Source organism: Vipera ursinii (assembly GCF_947247035.1).
Source record: "Vipera ursinii genome assembly, chromosome: 2".
Classification (NCBI taxonomy): domain Eukaryota; kingdom Metazoa; phylum Chordata; class Lepidosauria; order Squamata; family Viperidae; genus Vipera; species Vipera ursinii.
Window position 1 is genome coordinate 17467340 of NC_139513.1, and position 19623 is coordinate 17486962.

General features: G+C 46.2%; 1 protein-coding gene across 1 annotated transcript in view; it reads left to right on the forward strand.

Annotated features, from left to right (window-relative positions):
• Positions 1-11138, forward strand: part of LOC310634749 (uncharacterized protein) — a gene marked incomplete at its 5' end in the record, with an annotated part of 28589 nt that extends 17451 nt beyond the window's left edge. Inside the window, 4 exons of the mRNA XM_083353284.1 lie at positions 5199-5626; positions 6429-6539; positions 7449-7575; positions 7946-11138. Coding sequence (XP_083209410.1) covers positions 5199-5626; positions 6429-6539; positions 7449-7575; positions 7946-9870 — 2591 coding nt within the window. The 3' untranslated portion in view covers positions 9871-11138. The remainder of the gene's footprint in view (positions 1-5198; positions 5627-6428; positions 6540-7448; positions 7576-7945) is intronic.
• Between the last annotated feature and the right edge of the window lie 8485 nt (positions 11139-19623).

Below are 19623 nucleotides of genomic sequence, written 5' to 3' on the forward strand. Positions count from 1 at the left end.
GAGTGGCTTGGTCAAGTGGGGGTAGTGGCTGTGCCGACCATGTCAGAACCATGCCGAGCCCCTCGTTGATTCTGGCGGCACCCCAGAGCTGGCCCGGCCTTAGCCGATGGGCAGCAGTTCGTATGGTCTGCTCATCGGGCTGCCCGGCTTCCGGGCAGCATATCCTGCAAGGGAGGTCTGCTAGGGAGGCAGCGGTCCAGCGTTGTTTCCCCCCTCATGTGTGTGTGTGTGTGTGTCCCCCGTGGGAATGGTTGGAAGAGGCAGCCGGCAGTTCGGCGTTTTCCCCCCCTCGTACGTTTGTCAGACCCGTGGGAAAGGAGGGAAGAGGCAGCTGGCAGTCCGGCATTTCCCCCCCCCTCGTATGTTTGTCAGACCCGCAGGAACGGCGGGAAGAGGCAGCCGGCAGTGCAGTGTTTTTTCCCCCCTCGCAGTTTTTTCTTTTGTGAGGGAATCGGTTCCGAGTGGCTCTTTCACTGTTTCAGGTTGCTGACCCCTGGGCTAGTCTAAAGAAAAGAAGCGGGCGACACGATAGCAGTATTCCAGTATTTGAGGGGTTGTCACAAAGTAGAGGGGGTCAAATTATTCTCCAAAGCACCAGAGGCAGGACAAGAAATAATAGATGGAAACTGATCAAGGAGAGAAGCAACCTGGAATTAAGGAGAAACTTCCTAACAGTGAGGACAATTAACCATTGGAACAGCTTGCCTTCAGAAATCGTGGGCGTTCCATCCTTGTAGGTTTTTAAGAAGAGACTAGACCAAGAGTGGGCCACCTGCAGCCTTCTACTGCGGCTCTCAGTCCTCCGCCATTTGCAGAGAGAGAGGCAGAGACAGAGAGAGGCACTTGCACTTTCTCTCTTTCTCTCTCACACACATACAAACAATTTTACTTACTTAGGGAAGAGGACTGGTAGACCAAAGGCAGGAGAGAGCCAGCCCAATAAGAATGTGGTGTGAGGCCAGTTGGCCAGGTGAGCAGAAGATCAGAGATGGGGAGGAAGGAAAGAAAGAGGGAGAGAGAAGGAGAAGAGAAAGGGAGAGAAAAAGAGGAAGAGGAAGGGGAAGACAGAGAGAGGAAGTGGAAAGAGGGAGAGGAAATGGAGGGAGAAAAAGAAAGGGAGAGGAGAGAGAGAAAATATGTATATATGTGGCTGTCTTTACTGGACTTTTAGTAAACGCTTAATGAAATATTTTGATTTTTTTTTTATTAAGAGATGAGGTACGGGGATAATTATGCTGTATTTAAAGATGGTGGATAAGCTACTAAAATTGTTTTCACTTGTTGCAATGAAGGTTTTTCCCCCTTCTTTCTCCGGCATAAAAATTTGTTTTTGTAGCAGTTCATTGATTTCATAAATGCAACACACTATTGTTTTTTTATACATAGCATAAAGGTAAAAAAGGATATATGCAGTGTTATCTTCATTTTAGATATCAAAAGGGTTTTGTGGCTCCCAATGTTTTCTTCTCTGTAAGAAACGGGTCCAAGCGGCTCTTTGAGTATTTAAGGTTGCCAATCCCTGGACTACAGTCATTTGTCTGAAATGGTATAGGTTCTCCTGCTTGAGTAGGGGGATGGACTAGGAAGACCTCCAAGATCCTCTTCTCTATTCTATTTTCTTTCTCTATTCTATTCTGTTCCTATTCTGTTTCTATTCTATTCTATTCTATTCTATTCTATTCTATTCTATTCTATTCTATTCTATTCTATTCTATTCTTCAAGCCTGCTGAGGCATGTAAAAGGCTCCAGGTTTTGAGAGAACGTCCAGGACTCCTTCTCTGCATCTGTCTTTACACACACACACAAAAAAACAACCTATAAAAAAAACCTAAAATGCAGATAGGAATGCAAGTCAAAATAAGCAAGAAAATGTTAAAGAGAATACCTGTCTAGTCTAGAGTTCAATCCACCAGAAGGTTTCTGGAAGAATTGGCAGATGAAATCTCAGAACCTCAACTATATCAAGGAGCACTGGGGAACTACCAGATGACTAGAAAAGGGCTGGTGTAGTTCCCATCTTCAAAAAAGGTGGGGGGAAAATGGAACTGGGAAACTACAGACATATTAGCTTGACATCAATACCTGGAAAGATTCTGAAAAAATTAAGTAACGAATCTGTGAACACCTAGAGCAGGGGTGTTAAACTGCCGGCCCGCGGGCTGAATGCATCATCCCAAAACCGTGCCCATCCCATTGCCGGCAATGGAGAAAAAGCTCCGATACGTTGTGCAATGTCACATGACGTCGCGAATCTGACATGTCTGACCTAAAGGGAAACAAAAGTTATAACCACAAGCCAACATGGATTTGTCAGAAACAAATAAGGAAAATCTTATTGCACCCTTTGACAAAGTGACAAAATTAGTGGACCAGCAAAATGCTGCGGATATTGAGTTGGTCCCTTCCAACTCTGTTATTTTCTACTTTCCTTTCCTTCTTTCCTCTAGTGCAGGAATTGAGGCACTTTTCCCATTTCAGCTACTATTATTCAAACTACGCATGTTTATTGACAGTACAATAAACCTTATTTTGAAGTCTTAATACTAGTTTCTCTTTATAAATTGTCACTGAGAAAAGACAGCTAAAGAATATGTGTTGGAATGCAGTAATGACCTTGGAGACAGGGAAGAACTGCAGAATGTAAATGTCATGTAAAAGTCCCCACTGGGAGGGTGGGGGGCATTGGAAAAATATCAGAAGAAAATCCCCCTAGTTTTCCTGAGAGTGAAAGGAGAGGTGGGAGGAGAAATACTTTTAAAAGGTAAAGTTTTTGTATTGTGGCCTCACAATACAGATAAAGCGAGTGTTAATTCTCAATTCTTGTCTGGTCTATATCAAAGGACTGACTCCTCTAGTTAGGATTCCACATCAAGGGTGAAGACCCCAACTCTTTGACTCTAAATGGGCATCTGTCTATACTCAACCAAGGAGTAGGCGAGCTGGAAAAAGAGCCTCCACGAGAACAAAAGAATTAAGAACTGTGTATGTGGATCTAATTGGAGCACCTTGTAAGGTTCACTCAGTATCCTGAGAGGCATTTGCCTTTAGCTTTGCCTTTTAAATTCTGCTTTGTTACACACGGTTTTATTATTTTGCGTTTTATATTTGGTATTCTGATATAACCTAATGACCAAACCATTATTACTGAAGGTGGGAGGGGGAACCAAGGTTGCCGATTTCCAGGGCAAGGGCAGAATGGAGGTTGGGAAGGAGACCAAAGGAGAGTAAGAAGGGCTATGAAAAACAGGGAGCACCTGGCCAGGACAGCTCAGGTAGCGAAAGGGATGCTGGGAAACTCCAGAGGTTCAGCTACAAAGAACTGCAGCTCTCAGGATTGAGATCTGCAAGGTCCCTCCTGGCTGTTCAAGATGAAAGTGGCTGGGCAACGGACCCTCTTTTCCCTGCCTTGCCCTCAGCATCTCATCTCATGTATTCCTGTTGCTTCTATGTTTGGAGCAGCCCTGCAAGGTGGTGGAGGAGGAACACCTGCAGGGGCTCCGCTCGCTCAGCCATCCCTGCTGATGAAGAAAGTGCTTGTGGAGAAAGCCACACATAGAACCAGGTCTACAGTGGTCTCCTGGTAGTCTCCTGACCAGAAGCATTTGGCACAGAAAAGGCATACAAGGAACTACAAATTTGCTGGTCATTAGGCAAGGACTGACCGAAGCCCCAAGCAATTCTAGGCTTGTGACATAACATCTTAGCCAACAAATAATGTTGGGAGTTGATCACGCCATAAGCATCACAGCTGGATAAAAGGCCTAGAACTCTATAGTTGAAGCACAATTTAAACAGATGAACAAAAATCCACGTAGTATTACTGCTGCCATGTATTCCCATATTTATCACTTTTATAGACCTTTTACATCACCAGACCCTTCCCAACTCCAGACCATTTACTTCAGGAACTTATGCATAAACACTATCACAAACCATTCTCCAATAAGATAATTAAAAAGAATACCTCTAAAATAACAAAAACAAGTAAAAACTTGGGCCAGAGGAATAATCAAACTACAAATGCATAATTTAGCAGTGGGCTATTCTTTACACAGCAGTTCCTCACCCAAAATCCATTGGAACAGCCAGAGTTAAGCTAGGATTGGAAGTAAGCAGTTTCTTTTCCCTATTTACAAACTACCTGTGACCCTTGATCAGAAACAAAATGCTCCTACAAATGTTTAAATTTGGAGGAGAGTTTAAGAACCAACCTTGCTACTTTCATTCTGAATTCACTTCTTGTCTTTTATCAGAGGACATCAATTGAAAACAATGATCTGATTTTCCAAGAGTTTTGGATGTTAAATAATAAATGGTACTTTTATACTGTAAATTCAAAATCTAATAAAATTTCAGTATAAAACATACAAATTGATACTCTGAGAAGTCTAGTTAACATTTGGCATTAGTTGTTTTTTTTTGTTCCTGGTTTTCTATCTTGATGATCCACTATTTAAATTATGTGCCACCCAATCAATGTTGACTTTTAAAGACCTAAATAGAGACATGAAAAAAATTAGAGATCAGGGCCAGCTCCCTTAAACCGAGACCCTCATTTATCTACCCTCACTTTTGCTCTTGCAATCCGGCAATGAACCCCACCGGGAGGATATTTTAAGCGGGAAAAGCAGTAAGAGAGGCGGAAAACTTTATGCACGGAGGGGAAGCCTGGTGTCCAGGAAGGGGAGAGAAAAGAGGCACCTGCTTCGGATCCAGCCACTCCTGCCATCTTCGAGGGCGAGAAAAAGGGCACCCCCCAATCCAACCCACCTTCCCCTCCAATCCCCCTCCCCGATCCAAATTTTGCATTATTCTAGTAGCCGCTCTAATGCATCTGACGAAGGAAGGACCTTCCCCGCACTTTGGACGCATCGCCGCCACAGCCTCGGCTTCTGCCGCGCGCCTTTCAGCCGCAGCTCCGGCTCTAGCAATTAGAGCAGCATCCGAGCTCCCTCGGCTGGCCGGAAAAGGAAAGTCCTGTCTAGCCAGCCGCTATCTATCGTCTAGGCTCCTTGGCGAGGTGCCAGGGCTCAGGAGCGCGCGGGAAATTACTGCGAGAGTATTTCGCAGCTGCTCCCCTCAGGCGCAGCAGCCCCGAAGAGTCTCCGAGCCCCGTTTCTCCGCTCCTGGGAACCGGGAGATAGGGCAGGTGATTTGAGGGGACAACTCGGCTTGTCTCTTGGGCTTCTTTTGTCAGAAAACCCCACGGAGACCGAGAGGACTCCGGGGATGGGAGCAGCCGAAGCCCTCGCCGCCCTTCAGGAGGGGAGCGGAAGGGGCTCGGGAAGAAGAAGCCGCCCGGAAGGTCTACCCGAGGCCGCCCTCAGCCCAGAGATCCACCGCCGGCGCTTCCGCGGTGTCGACGGCTGCCGCCAGGAGGCCGAGACGCCCCGGGAGCTTTGCAGCCGCCTTCACCGCCTGTGCCGGCAGTGGCTGCGGCCGGAGAGGAGCAGCAAAGGGGAGATGCTGGACCTGGTGGTGCTGGAGCAGCTGCTGGCCCTGCTGCCCGCGGAGATGGCGAGCTGGGTGAGGGAGTGCGGAGCCGAGAGCTGTTCGCAGGCGGTGGCTCTGGCCGAAGGCTTCCTCCTCAGCCAAGCCCAGCGGGAAGAGCCGGGAAAGGGGCAGGTGAGGAGGGGGGGGGGCGCTTCATCCTGGGAGCTCCATGGGAGCGGGGTGGGTGGGTATGGAGGTTGATCAGGGATCTTGCAATAGAACCTGTGTCTGCAGCCTTTTCAGGAATTCCTCATATTTGGAGACCTGATTTCTTTTTGAGGCAAATGCTTCTGTGTCCTCTTGGAGATAATTCTGTGGGAGAAAAGACTAATTCAACCCTATTTCATCCATCCATGCTCCTGAGGGATGTAAGAGGCGGCTGAATTTGAGGAAGTGGCCACAATTCTTTGTTCAGCCTCTCTCTCTTCTTGCAATAGATCTCAATACTGCAAAGGAGAGAATTGACCAAAAAAATTGCAGAAAGCTAGGGTCCAGCAGAGGTTTTTGGAAAAGGGGCTTTCTAAAGGTTGCGGCACCCTGCTCCTCATTAGGCAATATCAGAAGTCTTCTGCTTTTTATTCTAAGCAGAGCACCCGTTGTGAATAGGATAGTCCTGTATGAAAAATATTTACGATAGAAAAAAAATTAAGCTGCAGAGAGAATACAGTGATCACTAGGCTCCCTTCCAGCAGATGGCAGGAGAGAGCCTGAAGGAAACCCATTTTTAAGATTAGATACACAGATTACTGGTAGTTATCCTTAGTGTTTGAAGGAGAAGGTAAGAGAAAGAGAAAGCCAGTTCAGAGCAAAGTCCCTGAGTTCTCTTGTTTTGATGGATTGGGGAAGTATAGTTAGAGAAGCAAAAGGAAAGGTAAGTGAACTAACATGGGTATGGTCCTTCCAAAGTGGATCATAAACCAGGCTATTCTGACAGGTACAGGAGCCAATCATGAGGAAGATCTCAGAAGAGCTCCAAGGAAGAGATCGATCCAGCCTTTCTCAGGGGCTGTTTTTCAGAAGGATTCAATTTGGGCCACCTTGCCAGGTAAGTGCAGGTTTCTTCCGAGAGCAGTAGAGTTCCAGCTCCATCCATTCACAAGCTGCCTTTACCACCAAATTCTGAATCTGTGTGCATCTGAACAGAGTATCCCCCAAGGAGGTCCTGCTAATTCACACATTCGGCTTTAAAAATTCTTCTGTAGATGCAGATGCTGAGAAAGTTGTGTTAACAATTGTAATTTATATGTTGAAAGAGTTTAATACTTTTCAGAAGAGTGCTGAAATCTAGTTAGAAATGAAATCAGCAAATTGAAACAATGAGAATAGGATTATGAAATGGTTCAAAAATATGCTAGCACATACACTTAAAAATGATTCATATGAACATTCCCCTAATGCAACACTAAGTGGTGTGCAACAATAATACATGTTAAAGCTTTTTGAAGACTGTTGAAAACTAGTTCAAAAATGAAAGCCATGATTTCATACAGGAATAGGATAAAAAAGGATAGAAGCGATTTATGAGGAGATTGGAGGTTTCCAAATACGATATATAAAAATGCATTACAGAAAAAACCTCTAAATCAGTGCTAAGTTGCTGCAATAATAAGACTGTTGGTAAGGTGAATTGGGATTTCCAGGTTCATTGTCATTGTCCTGCTTTCTCAGGAACTTAGCAAGGCATCTGAGCCTAGGGGATTCTTCTCCCCAAAATGTCCTTGCTGGGTTCCCAATGGTGTCTGTTTTTTGCATTCTACAACCTGGATGCACGTAAGCCATGATTTGTGCAGCTATAGCTTCCCAGCCCTAAGGACTCTGTTGACATGCAGACATAAATGTGTCCTGCTAGAAAATGCCCATTGCTCCATCGCAAACCTGTTTTCTGTAATAACAGAAAAAACTTAGAAGTCTTTCCTGGTATTACTTGCTAAAGAAAATTTTATTCTTTTTCTAGGGATCCAGTCCCTTTGAGGAGGTGGCTGTGAACTTCACAGAGGAGGAGTGGAGTCTGCTGGATTCTGGCCAGAAGGCCTTATGTAAGGAAGTCATTGAGGAGATATCTACAGATATTGCTGCTCTGGGTAAGGCCAAGCGTTGCTCTGGGTTCCCTTCACTTTTTCAGTGGAAAGAGAGCAGGGAAGTTTTTTGCACATAGTTGCATCTGCATAGTGCAGAAATGCTCACCATCGATTTGGGAAATGTTTAGATGCTTTGTGGAAAGGGTTGGGCAGACTGATGGATCAACACCAAGCTTTAATATGTTTCTCAGTTGAAAAATTATTTGTATACCATCAGAGTCTCCTAAATAACAATTTGCAGCTATCACATCCTAGCTAAATGTTGGTGGTGCCAAATCTGGAATGCAGGTTGGCATGTTTGTTAGTGAGGGAAGACAATATATCCTTCGCCATTCTGTATTCTAACCCAAATATTTATTTTCTTTTTTCCAAGCCGATGATGGGCTGGAGAAAGAGAATGACAAGAAAGCTAGGTTGAAACCACTTGAAACAGAGAAGCGTGATATACAGGAAGTAATGTTTGGCCATCAAGGGGACATAAAAAGGCAAGAGAGAAAACACAGAGAAGGAGGGGTGAGGTCATCCACTTTCCTTCCTATTGGAATCCATGGCTTCCTGTTCCAGCAAGTTGAGAAAGTAAAGAGAAAAGCACAATATGGAAAAAAAGAGAAAAATCCATTTGATACATATGACTATGGCAGAAACCAGACTAAAGCAAAACTCTCTGAGTCCCAACAGTATGGAAAATATGTCAAAAATTCCTTTTCCCTTACTTTATCTAAGACTGTCTATAAGAAACACAAACCACAGACCTCTATAACATCTGGCAGGGGTTCCAGTCAGAGCAGAGAGATGATACTGAGCTTGAAGTGTGGAAAGAGTATTGGTAGCAAGAGTAAACTTAATCTCCATCAGAGGATCCCTACTGGGGAGAGACCACACAAATGTCTAGAGTGCGGAAAAAGCTTTACTTGGAAAGGATATTTGAACTACCATAAGAGGGTCCACACAGGTGATAGACCTTATAAATGCCTGGAGTGTGGGAAGAGCTTTACTCAGAAAGGATATCTTAATTCTCATGAAAAGGCCCACACAGGAGAGAGACCATATAAATGCACAGTGTGTGGAAAGGGCTTTCTTTACAACAGAAACTTTATTTTTCATCAAAGGATCCACACAGGGAAGAGACCATACAAATGCCTGGAATGTGGGAAGAGGTTTCTTAGCAAAACACACCTTATTCGGCACCAAAGGATACACACTGGGGAGAAACCACATAAATGTCTGGAGTGTGGAAAGAGCTTTACTCAGAAAGGACATCTTAATGCTCATAAAACATTACACAGTGGAGAGAAACCATATAAATGCCTGAAGTGTGAAAAGAGCTTTACTCGAAAAGAAAGTCTTAATTCTCATGAAAGGAATCACACTGGGGAGAAACCACACAAATGCTTGGAGTGTGGAAAGAGCTTTACCCAGAAAGGACATCTTAATTCTCATGAAAAGATCCACACAGGAGAGAGACCATGTAGATGCCTGGAATGTGGAAAGAATTTCAGTGACAAAAGTAGACTTAATCGCCATCAAAGGATCCACATAGTGGATAACCCATATAAATGCCTGGAATGTGAAAAGAATTTCAATAGCAAGAGTAAGCTTAGCGTCCACCAAAGGATCCACACTGGGGAGGAACCATATAAATGCTTGGAGTGTGGAAAGAACTTCAGTGACAAAAGTACTCTTAATCGCCACCAAAGGATCCACACAGTGGATAATCCATATAAATGCTTGGAGTGTGGAAAGTGTTTCAATATGAAGAATAAGCTTAGCCTCCACCAAAGGATCCACACTGGGGAGAAACCACATAAATGCCTGGTGTGTGGAAAGGGATTTACCCAGAAAGGACATCTTAATTCTCATGAAAAGATCCACACCGGAGAGAGACCATATAGATGCATGGAATGTGGAAAGAATTTCAGTAGCAAGAGTAAGCTTAGTATCCACCAAAGTATCCACACTGGGGAGAAACCACATAAATGTTTGGAATGTGGAAAGAACTTCAGTGACAAAAGTAGTCTTAATCGCCACCAAAGGATCCACACAGTGGATAATCCATATAAATGCTTGCAGTGTGGAAAGAATTTCAATAGCAAGAGTAAGCTTAGCGTTCACCATAGTATCCACACTGGGGAGAAACCACATAAATGTCTGAAATGTGGAAAGAGCTTCACTCAGAAAGGAAATCTTAATGCTCATAAAATGTTACACACTGGGGAGAAACCACATAAATGTCTGAAGTGTGGAAAGAGCTTTACTCGAAAGGAAAATCTTAATTCTCACGAAAGGAGCCACACATGAGAGAGACCATATAAATGCCTGGAATGTGGAAAGACCTTTTCTTGGAAGGGACATCTCAATTCTCATAAAAGGATCAACACTGGGGAGAGAACATATATGTCTATGGAGTGTGGGGAAAAAATGATTATAACAAGTTTATTTGTCAAAGAGGCTGGAACAGCTTGCCTTCAGAAATCGTGGGCGCTCCATACCTGGAGGTTTTTAAGAAGAGACTAGATAGACACTTGTCTGAAATGGTATAGGTTCTCCTGCTTGATTAGCGGGCTGGACTAGAAGACCTCCAAGATCCTCTTCTCTATTCTATTCTATTCAGGAACCTATGCGTAAACACTACTCACAAACTATTCTCCAATAAGATAATTAAAAACAATACCTCTAAAATAACAAAAACACGTAAAAATTTGGGCCAGAGATATAATCAAACTACAAATGCATAATTTAACAGTGGGCTATTCTTTACACAGCAATTCCTCACCCAAAGTCTATTGGAATAGCTAGAGTTAAGCTGGGATTGGAAGTAAGTAGTTCCTTTCCCCTATTTACAAACTACTTGTGACCCTTGATCAGAAACCTAAAAGGCTCCTACAGCAAATGTTTAAATTTGGAGGAGGGTTTAAGAACCAACCTAGCTATTTTAATTCTGAAGTCATTTCTTGTTTTTATCAAAGGACATAAATTGAAAACAATGATCTGATTTTCCAAGAGTTTTGGATGTTAAATAATGAAGGGATTTTATTATGCTTAAGCTTGATATTAGCGATGTTGATATTAGCAGTGATACTTTGCAATCATTATGTGTGTGTGTGTGTGTATGTATGTACGTATGTATGTAAAACTAAAATCTTTGAACACTGGGATGGATCATTTATTGTTAAAAACCATAAAACCCGTAAAAGCTACTGTCTAAGCTTTCACCGATCCTCTGTCGGTGTCATCAGAGTGAGCATTGAAGGTTGGAGAGTCCGCTTATAAGCCTGTTCGGCTGTGCGTTCTGTTCATGGAGCGTGTGATGGGCCCTGCTCTAACCAACCATAACTGTTCTTACTGCCTTGCATCCCCTTTCTTGTAATCCGGTCCTACCATCCCTTTTCCTCCCATTGCTCTCATCCCTGCCTGCTTAGGTTTGACCACCTTGATCGACCCTGTCTTTCGCTGTGCCTCATCCACTTCCATAGCTGTCTGCCCTGGGACTCCTTTGTGGCCCCCCTTCCCCACTTTCCTTACTCGCGCTTGGCTATCCAGTACCATATCCAGGCTTCCCATCGACTCTCTCCCTTCCATGATCTCTGCAATTAGCCACCTGCCCCGATCCTGGCATGTATGCCTTTCCTCCAATGTCTATCCACTGATCTTCCTCCGATCCCTGGGCTAGCCATCCAAATGCACCTGGCCTATCTTTATGCTGCCCCTGCTTTCCGCTATCTGATCTAGTCAATTTTGCCGTCCTCAGCCATTCTTCATTGGATCATTCCTCACCTTCCCGGCCAGTTGCTGCATATCTGGTCTCTATGAGTTGCACCATTTTCTGCCTGTTGTCTTTCTTTCGATAGGCCACGTGTCTGCCTGTTCCCTCCTGGATCCTGGGCTGGTTGTCCCTGTCGGTCCATGGTGCTGACCCGTCTACCTGTCCTGGTTCAGCCCGCATCCCCTGGGTGCCCACCATCTGTTCATGCATGCATGAGATGCCGTCTTCTCTCCCCTTGCTCTGTCCAACTCCAATCCTCAGGAGTTGTTACAGGATTATTTCTCACCTGTTCTTGCCTTCCAACCTCAGTGGGGCGTTGTGTCTCAGATCTTTCTTCCATCATCTGGGCCACCCAATTTTGATCTCTTTTGGCTTCTCTCCTTCTTAACCTGGGCAGACTTTTTTATTGCTGTTGATGCGCCCTTAATGCTTGGTAGGCAGGTAGCAATTCTATATGGTGATTAATTGCAAATTTATCCGACAACCAGGCCTTCTTGAGCAGCCAGCCTCCTTTGGAGGTGTCTTGGGCAATGGTCTGCACCCCTGCAAAGTCAAAGGAGTGGTCATTATTGATCATGTGTGTCCATGCCTGTGAGTATTGCTCCTGCCTTTTGACAGCCAACCTGTGTTCGTGGATTCTGGTCTTTAATCGTTTGGCTATCTCTCCAATGTAACTACATTGGCAGTCCTTGCACCTCACTCTATAGACCACTGATGACTTCTTCAGGTAGCTGCTCTTTGGGGTGCATCAACTTGGCATGGAGTGTCTGATTGGGCTGGTGTGCCACGTTAATATTGTGTGGCGCCAATATTCTGACCATTGCTTCCGACACTCCATTGGCATGGAATCGTCATCCAAGTTCCATTCGCCAAGCCATTCTGTGTCCTGTGGGGCTTCTGGTGCCTACTATATCACCAAATAAAGTTAGCTGGATAGCCATTACACCTGCATACTCGATACAGATGAGCACGTTCTTGTCCTTGGCTCCCCTCGTGCTACAGTGTGTGTGTATACATTTAAACAATGTTCGGATGCAGGTGATCTTATGGGCTGTCGGATGATTACTCTTAAAATGTAGCATCTTATCTGTATGTGTCCCTTTCCGGTAAACGGACGTGTGGAGGGTGCCATTGGTTTGGCGACTGACCAACACATTGAGGAAGGCCAAAGTGCTATCAGCCGCCTCCTCTGCCATAAACTGAATATCTGGGAATATCGAATTCAGTTGCCTCATGAAACCAATCTTGTCCTTCTGTTTGATGATGGCGAACGTGTCATCAACATATTAGGCCCAAAATTTGGGTCAATAGCTGGACATCACTCTAGATTCCAGTTGCTGCATAACCGCCTCTGTGATGACCCTTGAAATGGGAGACCCCATCTGCGTGCCCTTGATTTGTTCATACATTAGTCCCTGGAATTTAAACTGCGTTCTAAGACATAAGCGTAGTAAGAGGATGATGTCTTCTATCCTAAGTGATCATGATGTAGTGACTCCTCCTGTTGTAATCGTTCCTTTATTGTCAAAATGGCTAGGTCTTGCGGTATCGATGTGAACAAAGACGTCACATTGAATGATATCTTCATTTCATCATCCTCTATCTTTATTAGCTTCAGTCTTTGCAGGAACTCCTGTGCTGACTCTACTGTGGTTGCACTCCCCTCTACCAGGTATTGCATCCGTCTACTCAACCATTTAGCCAAGCCAAATGTTGGGGTAAATGCTACAATAGGTCTTAATGGGATCCCTTCCTTATGTATCTTCCGCAGCCCATAGAATCTCGCCATCGCCGCATCCTTTGGCCCCATAGCCCTCAAATCCTCAATGATCCTGCCCTGTCCCCTAAGACTCTCTAGTACCTTATTAAGCTGATTTTTAATTGATGTCATCTGGTCCTTTGTGACTACTTTGTATGCATTACTGTTGTCATGTAAAGACCGACCTTTATGACCATACTTGGATTTATCCATGATGACAATGGCCCTGCCCTTATCTGCTGGTACAATGACAATGGAGTTGTCCTTCTGTAGCTCTTCTAGGGCCTCCCTCTCCATTGCCAATAGAATATGGCGTGGCCTATGGCCCATAAGTAGTCCTGTGACCAGCTGCCTAATAGAGTTCTTAACCTCTTTGCTAGTCGTAATATTCTCTAAGGCTGCCACGAAGTCAATGGGCCATGCATCCATAAGGTTGAGGCCCGTGTCCCGTTGTAGCAGCCTGACTTGTTCATTGGTCAGGGTCCTCGACAATATATTATGGATCGGTCTGTTGGCATTATTGTGGTTATTCACCCATCTCAAGGACTCCAATTTTCTATGGAGTACCTCGGTCTTGCATTGGCATGCTCTCTGTACAGCTTGGTCTATATGGCAGTTAAGGATGTCAAAATGTTGATGCAACAGCGTAGACTGGCAGAACTCTCAGTGTCTCTGAATCTCTATTGCCCAGGCTCCAATACGTCTGTGGTGGTTGTTGATTAAGGTGTATATTGTCCGGTGTTGGAACTGCCAGACTACCGCCTGGCCTTCTATCGAATCCACCACAGGTCTTCTATGAAGCAACTTGGGTGGTAGATCATTGTGAATACAGTCATGTAAAAGGGTTAGTTTCCAATAACAAACAGTCTCTCGTTTTTGCAAGGCTCTCCCGCCTTCTGTATCTTTTCCTTCCTGATACAAAGACCTGATCTTTTTGTTCTGGAGATGTATAAAAGGTGGAAGACATCTTTCCTGGTTGTTGCCTTCATCTCTACCAGCCACGAAGAGAGATGTGGTTGCCCAACTCTATTTTGATCAGAATAAAAGTTGTTTGCTTGCTGAAACCTCTGCTCAGGAGTTTCTTTGGCTCTTTTAAATTCCTGAGTAATGCTGGGACAATTGTGAGGCTAAGTGGAAAACCTTACAATAATAAATGGTAGATACTGTAAATTCAAAACATAATAAAGTTTCAGTATAAAACATGCTACTCTGAGAAATCTAGTTATTATTTGGCATTTGAGGGTTTTTGTTTTTTGTTTTGCTTGTTCCTGGTTTTTTATCTTGATGATCCACTATTTAAATTATGTGCCACCAAATCAATGTTGACTATTAAAAGACCTAAATAGAGACATGAAAAAAATAGGGATCAGGGTCAGCTCCCTTAAACCGAGACCCTCAGTTATCTACCCTCATTTTTGTAATCCAGTAATGAACCCCACCAGGATGATATTTTAAGTGGGAACAGCAGTAAGAGAGGCGGAAAATTTTATGCACGGAGGGGAAGCCTGGTGTCCAGGAAGGGGACAGAAAAGAGGCACCTGCTTCAGATCCAGCCACTCCTGCGAACTTCGAAGGCAAGAAAGAAAGCAAGGCTTTGGCTTTCCCTCCTTTGCAGCCCCCAATCCAACCAACCTTCCCCTCCAATCCCCCTCCCCAATTTAAATCTTGCAGCATTCTAGCTGCTGTAATGCATCTGACGAAGGAAGAGGCACTCACGAAGCACCTTTTTTTTTTAAGGAAACGTGTTAGTTGGAAAAGGTGTATCGGACGCCTTCCGATGTTTAGTGTGGAAAGAGCTTTGTTGACAATCGAAACTTTATTTTTCATCAAAGGATCCACACAGGGAAGAGACCATACAAATGCCTGGAATGTAGAAAGAGGTTTTTTTTTTAGCAAAACATGCCTTACTCAGCACCAAAGGATACACACTGGGGAGAAACCAATACATGTTGAGTTTGGAAAGAGTTTTACTGAGAAAGGACATCTTAATGTACATAAAACATTACACACTGAGGAGAAACCACATAAATGCCTGAAAAAGCTTTACTCAAAAAGATAGTCTTAATTCTCACGAAAGGAGCCACACTGGGAAGAGACCGTATAAATGCCTGGAAGATGGAAAGAGCTTTTTCGGAGGGGAAACCTTAATTCTCATAAAAGGATTCACACTGGGGAGAGAACACATAACTAAATGGAATGTGGAAAGGAAGTATATCTTATTTCTCATGAAGGGGTCCACACAGGGAAGAGAATCATAAAAAGATCCATATTGTGGAGACAACATAAATGTTTGGAATGCGAAAACAATCTTTAATGACTACAATAATTTTGACAGGAGGGATCCACACAGGAGGAAAATGGAAATGCCTGAAAATGTCTAGCTTCTCTGAGTGTACGATGCTTATTTCTCATAAAATAGAAAAAAACAAGTGAAACCATAGATTGAACTTTCTTCAAAACAATCAATTTCTTCATCCTCCAAAGATCCAGACTCCACAGGAAGCTTATTTATGCATGGAATGCGCAAAGATCTTTGGTTTGAGCTGGAATTTTATTCCAGGCAGACCTCTACTCCAAACCCTCCAGCATAATTAGGAGGAGGGGAAGGAACCCCTTCCTTGATTAGAAGCCCCCTTCTTTTCAGCAGCCCTGCCTCCCAACCATCCAGAATGAAAGATGAGCTGGAAAAGTATCAGTCGGGATTGTTGGGGGGGTTTTTGGGTGGGGGGAAGGATGGAGAGGAAGAACAGGGAAAACTGGACTGACAATGGGATGAGATAGTTCCATCGAGTTTGGTCTCGAGCCTCTTGGGGAACTTGAGTTACCGGCTCCCCAATCGCTCCACCCTCATCTTCTTTTCGTTCCTGCATTCTCTTCCGAAGCTTCCTCTCGCCGTTCGTGACTAAAGTCCAACTCCCACCCCCCGCGGCAGGTTGGATACCCCCCAACTATCTTGAGTACCTAGAGCCCCGCGCTGCCCTCCCCCGGGCCACCGCAGCCAGAGAGGACGGCTCTGAAGTTAGGTATCCCGCCCGTAAGTTGCAGTGGGACCCCGGTTGTTCATAATTGATCCATAAAAACCTAATACCGAATAAAAGTACGATACATCAATAAAAAGATGCAATTTGATTTCTTCCCCCCCCACACACACACACAAGGGATGCAGTGGCTCAGTGGGTTAGGACGCTGAGCTTGTTGATCAGAAGGTCAGCAGTTTGGCGGATCGAATCCCGAGTGCCACGTAACAGAGTGAGCGCCTGTTACTCGTCCCAGCTTCTGCCAAAGTAGCATTTCGAAAGCACGTAAAAATGCAAGTAGAAAAATAAGGACCACTACGGTGGGAAGGTAACATGGTTCCATGCGCCTTCGGCGTCTAGTCATGCCGGCCACATGACCACGGAGACGTCTTCGGACAAGTGCTGGCTCTTTGGCTTTGAAACGCACCGACCCCTAGAGGTGGAAACAACTAGCAAGTATGTGTGCGGGGGGGGGGGGGGAAACCTTTACCTTTACCTTTATTTTCATCTCAGATCAATTCTCCTCTTGCAGATCAAAACGAATCCGGAGAGGATTGTATCTGAGGATGCAACTGGGCCTTTCTCTAGTCTAAGGTCAGCCTCTGCCCTCCCTGTATTTGTGGCTTTATTTATTGCTTAAGGCCATGGTGGCAAACCTGTGGCACGCAGAGCCCTCTCTGTGGGCACAAACGCCTTCACCCCAGTCCTAGGTCTTCAGCTGGATTTTATAAAATCCTTTCACTAGGCCTCCACCACTGTGTGCAAAAAATTTAATCAATCTATTTCAACTTCTTGCAGAAAAAAGATCTCCCATAGTTGGAATTGAAGTTTTTAGTCCCACCTAGTCTGCCTTTACCACCGCAGCCACACACACCCAACTGGCCAGGACCACCCAATGGGCCACACACCCCCAATGGGCCACTCCTGCCCGGCACCCAATGATACATAAGTGGGTTTGGGATTGCAGTTTGGGCACTTGGTCTCTAAAAGGTTCGGTCACGGGACCGCACGGATCACCTCGCTCCCACCGGCGAGTTTGGACTCGAGCGATTTTGCATTTTCTCCAGTGCTGAAAACCTCTCGGGGAACTTGAGTTACCGGCTAATGACCGATTACCGGTAACCGTTTAATACCCTGTATTCAGCGCTGGTAAGTGGGGGGGGGAGGGGGAGGGAGGATCGTTTGGGGGGAGGGGGACCTCCACGGTGTAAAAATAAAGCCCTCTCGCTCTTGGCGTTGCTTGCCCGACTGGCTGTCACGGGACCGCCCGGATCGCCTCGCTCCCACCGGCAGCTGATTCCATCGAGTTTGGACTCCAGCGATTTTGCATATTCTCCAGTGCTGAAAACCTCTCGGGGAACTTGAGTTACCGGCTAATTACCGGTTACCGGTTAATACCCTGTATTCAGGTCTGGGAAGTGGGGGGGAGGGGGAGGGAGGGGAGGTTTTGGGGGAGGGGGAGCTCCACGGTGCAAAAATAAAGCCCTGCCGCTCTTGGCGTTGCCTGCCCGACTGGCTGTCACGGGACCGCACGGATCGCCTAGCTCCCACCGGCAGCTGATTCCATCGAGTTTGGTCTCCAGCGATTTTGCATTTTCTCCAGTGCTGAAAACCTCTCGGGGAACTTGAGTTACCAGCTAATGACCGATTACCGGTAACCGGTTAATACCTTGTATTCAGCTATGGGAAGTGGGGGGGAGGGGGAGGGAGGATCGTTTGGGGGAGGGGGACCTCCACGGTGTAAAAATAAAGCCCTCTCGCTCTTGGCGTTGCTTGCCCGACTGGCTGTCACGGGACCGCACGGATCGCCTCGCTCCCACCGGCAGCTGATTCCATCGAGTTTGGTCTCCAGCGATTTTGCATTTTCTCCAGTGTTGAAAACCTCTCGGGGAACTTGAGTTACCGGCTAATGACCGATTACCGGTAACCGGTTAATACCCTGTATTCAGCTCTGGTAAGTGGGGGGGGGAGGGGGGATCGTTTGGGGGGAGGGGGACCTCCACGGTGTAAAAATAAAGCCCTCTCGCTCTTGGCGTTGCTTGCCCGACTGGCTGTCACGGGACCGCCCGGATCGTCTCGCTCCCACCGGCAGCTGATTCCATCGAGTTTGGTCTCGAGCGATTTTGCATTTTCTCCAGTGCTGAAAACCTCTCGGGGAACTTGAGTTACCGGCTAATTACCGATTACCGGTAATTACCGGTTACCGGTTAATACCCTGTATTCAGGTCTGGGAAGTGGGGGGGAGGGGGGGGAGGTTTTGGGGGAGGGGGAGCTCCACGGTGCAAAAATAAAGCCCTGCCGCTCTTGGCGTTGCTTGCCCGACTGGCTGTCACGGGACCGCACGGATCGCCTCGCTCCCACCGGCAGCTGATTCCATCGTGTTTGGTCTCCAGCGATTTTGCATTTTCTCCAGTGCTGAAAACCTCTCGGGGAACTTGAGTTACCGGCTAATGACCGATTACCGGTAACCGGTTAATACCTTGTATTCAGCTATGGGAAGTGGGGGGGAGGGGGAGGGAGGATCGTTTGGGGGGAGGGGGACCTCCACGGTGTAAAAACAAAGCCCTCTCGCTCTTGGCGTTGCTTGCCCGTCACGGGACCGCACGGATCGCCTCGCTCCCACCGGCAGCTGATTCCATCGAGTTTGGTCTCGAGGGATTTTGCATTTTCTCCAGTGCTGAAAACCTCTCGGGGAACTTGAGTTACCGGCTAATGACCGATTACCGGTAACCGGTTAATACCCTGTATTCAGCTCTGGTAAGTGGGGGAGGGAAGGGGAGGGAGGATCGTTTGGGGGGAGGGGGACCTCCACGGTGTAAAAACAAAGCCCTCTCGCTCTTGGCGTTGCTTGCCCGACTGGCTGTCACGGGACCGCACGGATCGCCTCGCTCCCACCGGCAGCTGATTCCATCGAGTTTGGTCTCGAGCGATTTTGCATTTTCTCCAGTGCTGAAAACCTCTCGGGGAACTTGAGTTACCGGCTAATTACCGATTACCGGTAATTACCGGTTACCGGTTAATACCCTGTATTCAGGTCTGGGAAGTGGGGGGGAGGGGGAGGGAGGGGAGGTTTTGGGGGAGGGGGAGCTCCACGGTGCAAAAATAAAGCCCTGCCGCTCTTGGCGTTGCTTGCCCGACTGGCTGTCACGGGACCGCACGGATCGCCTCGCTCCCACCGGCAGCTGATTCCATCGAGTTTGGTCTCCAGCGATTTTGCATTTTCTCCAGTGCTGAAAACCTCTCGGGGAACTTGAGTTACCGGCTAATGACCGATTACCGGTAACCGGTTAATACCTTGTATTCAGCTCTGGGAAGTGGGGGGGAGGGGGAGGGAGGATCGTTTGGGGGGAGGGGGACCTCCACGGTGTAAAAACAAAGCCCTCTCGCTCTTGGCGTTGCTTGCCCGACTGGCTGTCACGGGACCGCACGGATCGCCTCGCTCCCACCGGCAGCTGATTCCATCGAGTTTGGTCTCGAGCGATTTTGCATTTTCTCCAGTGCTGAAAACCTCT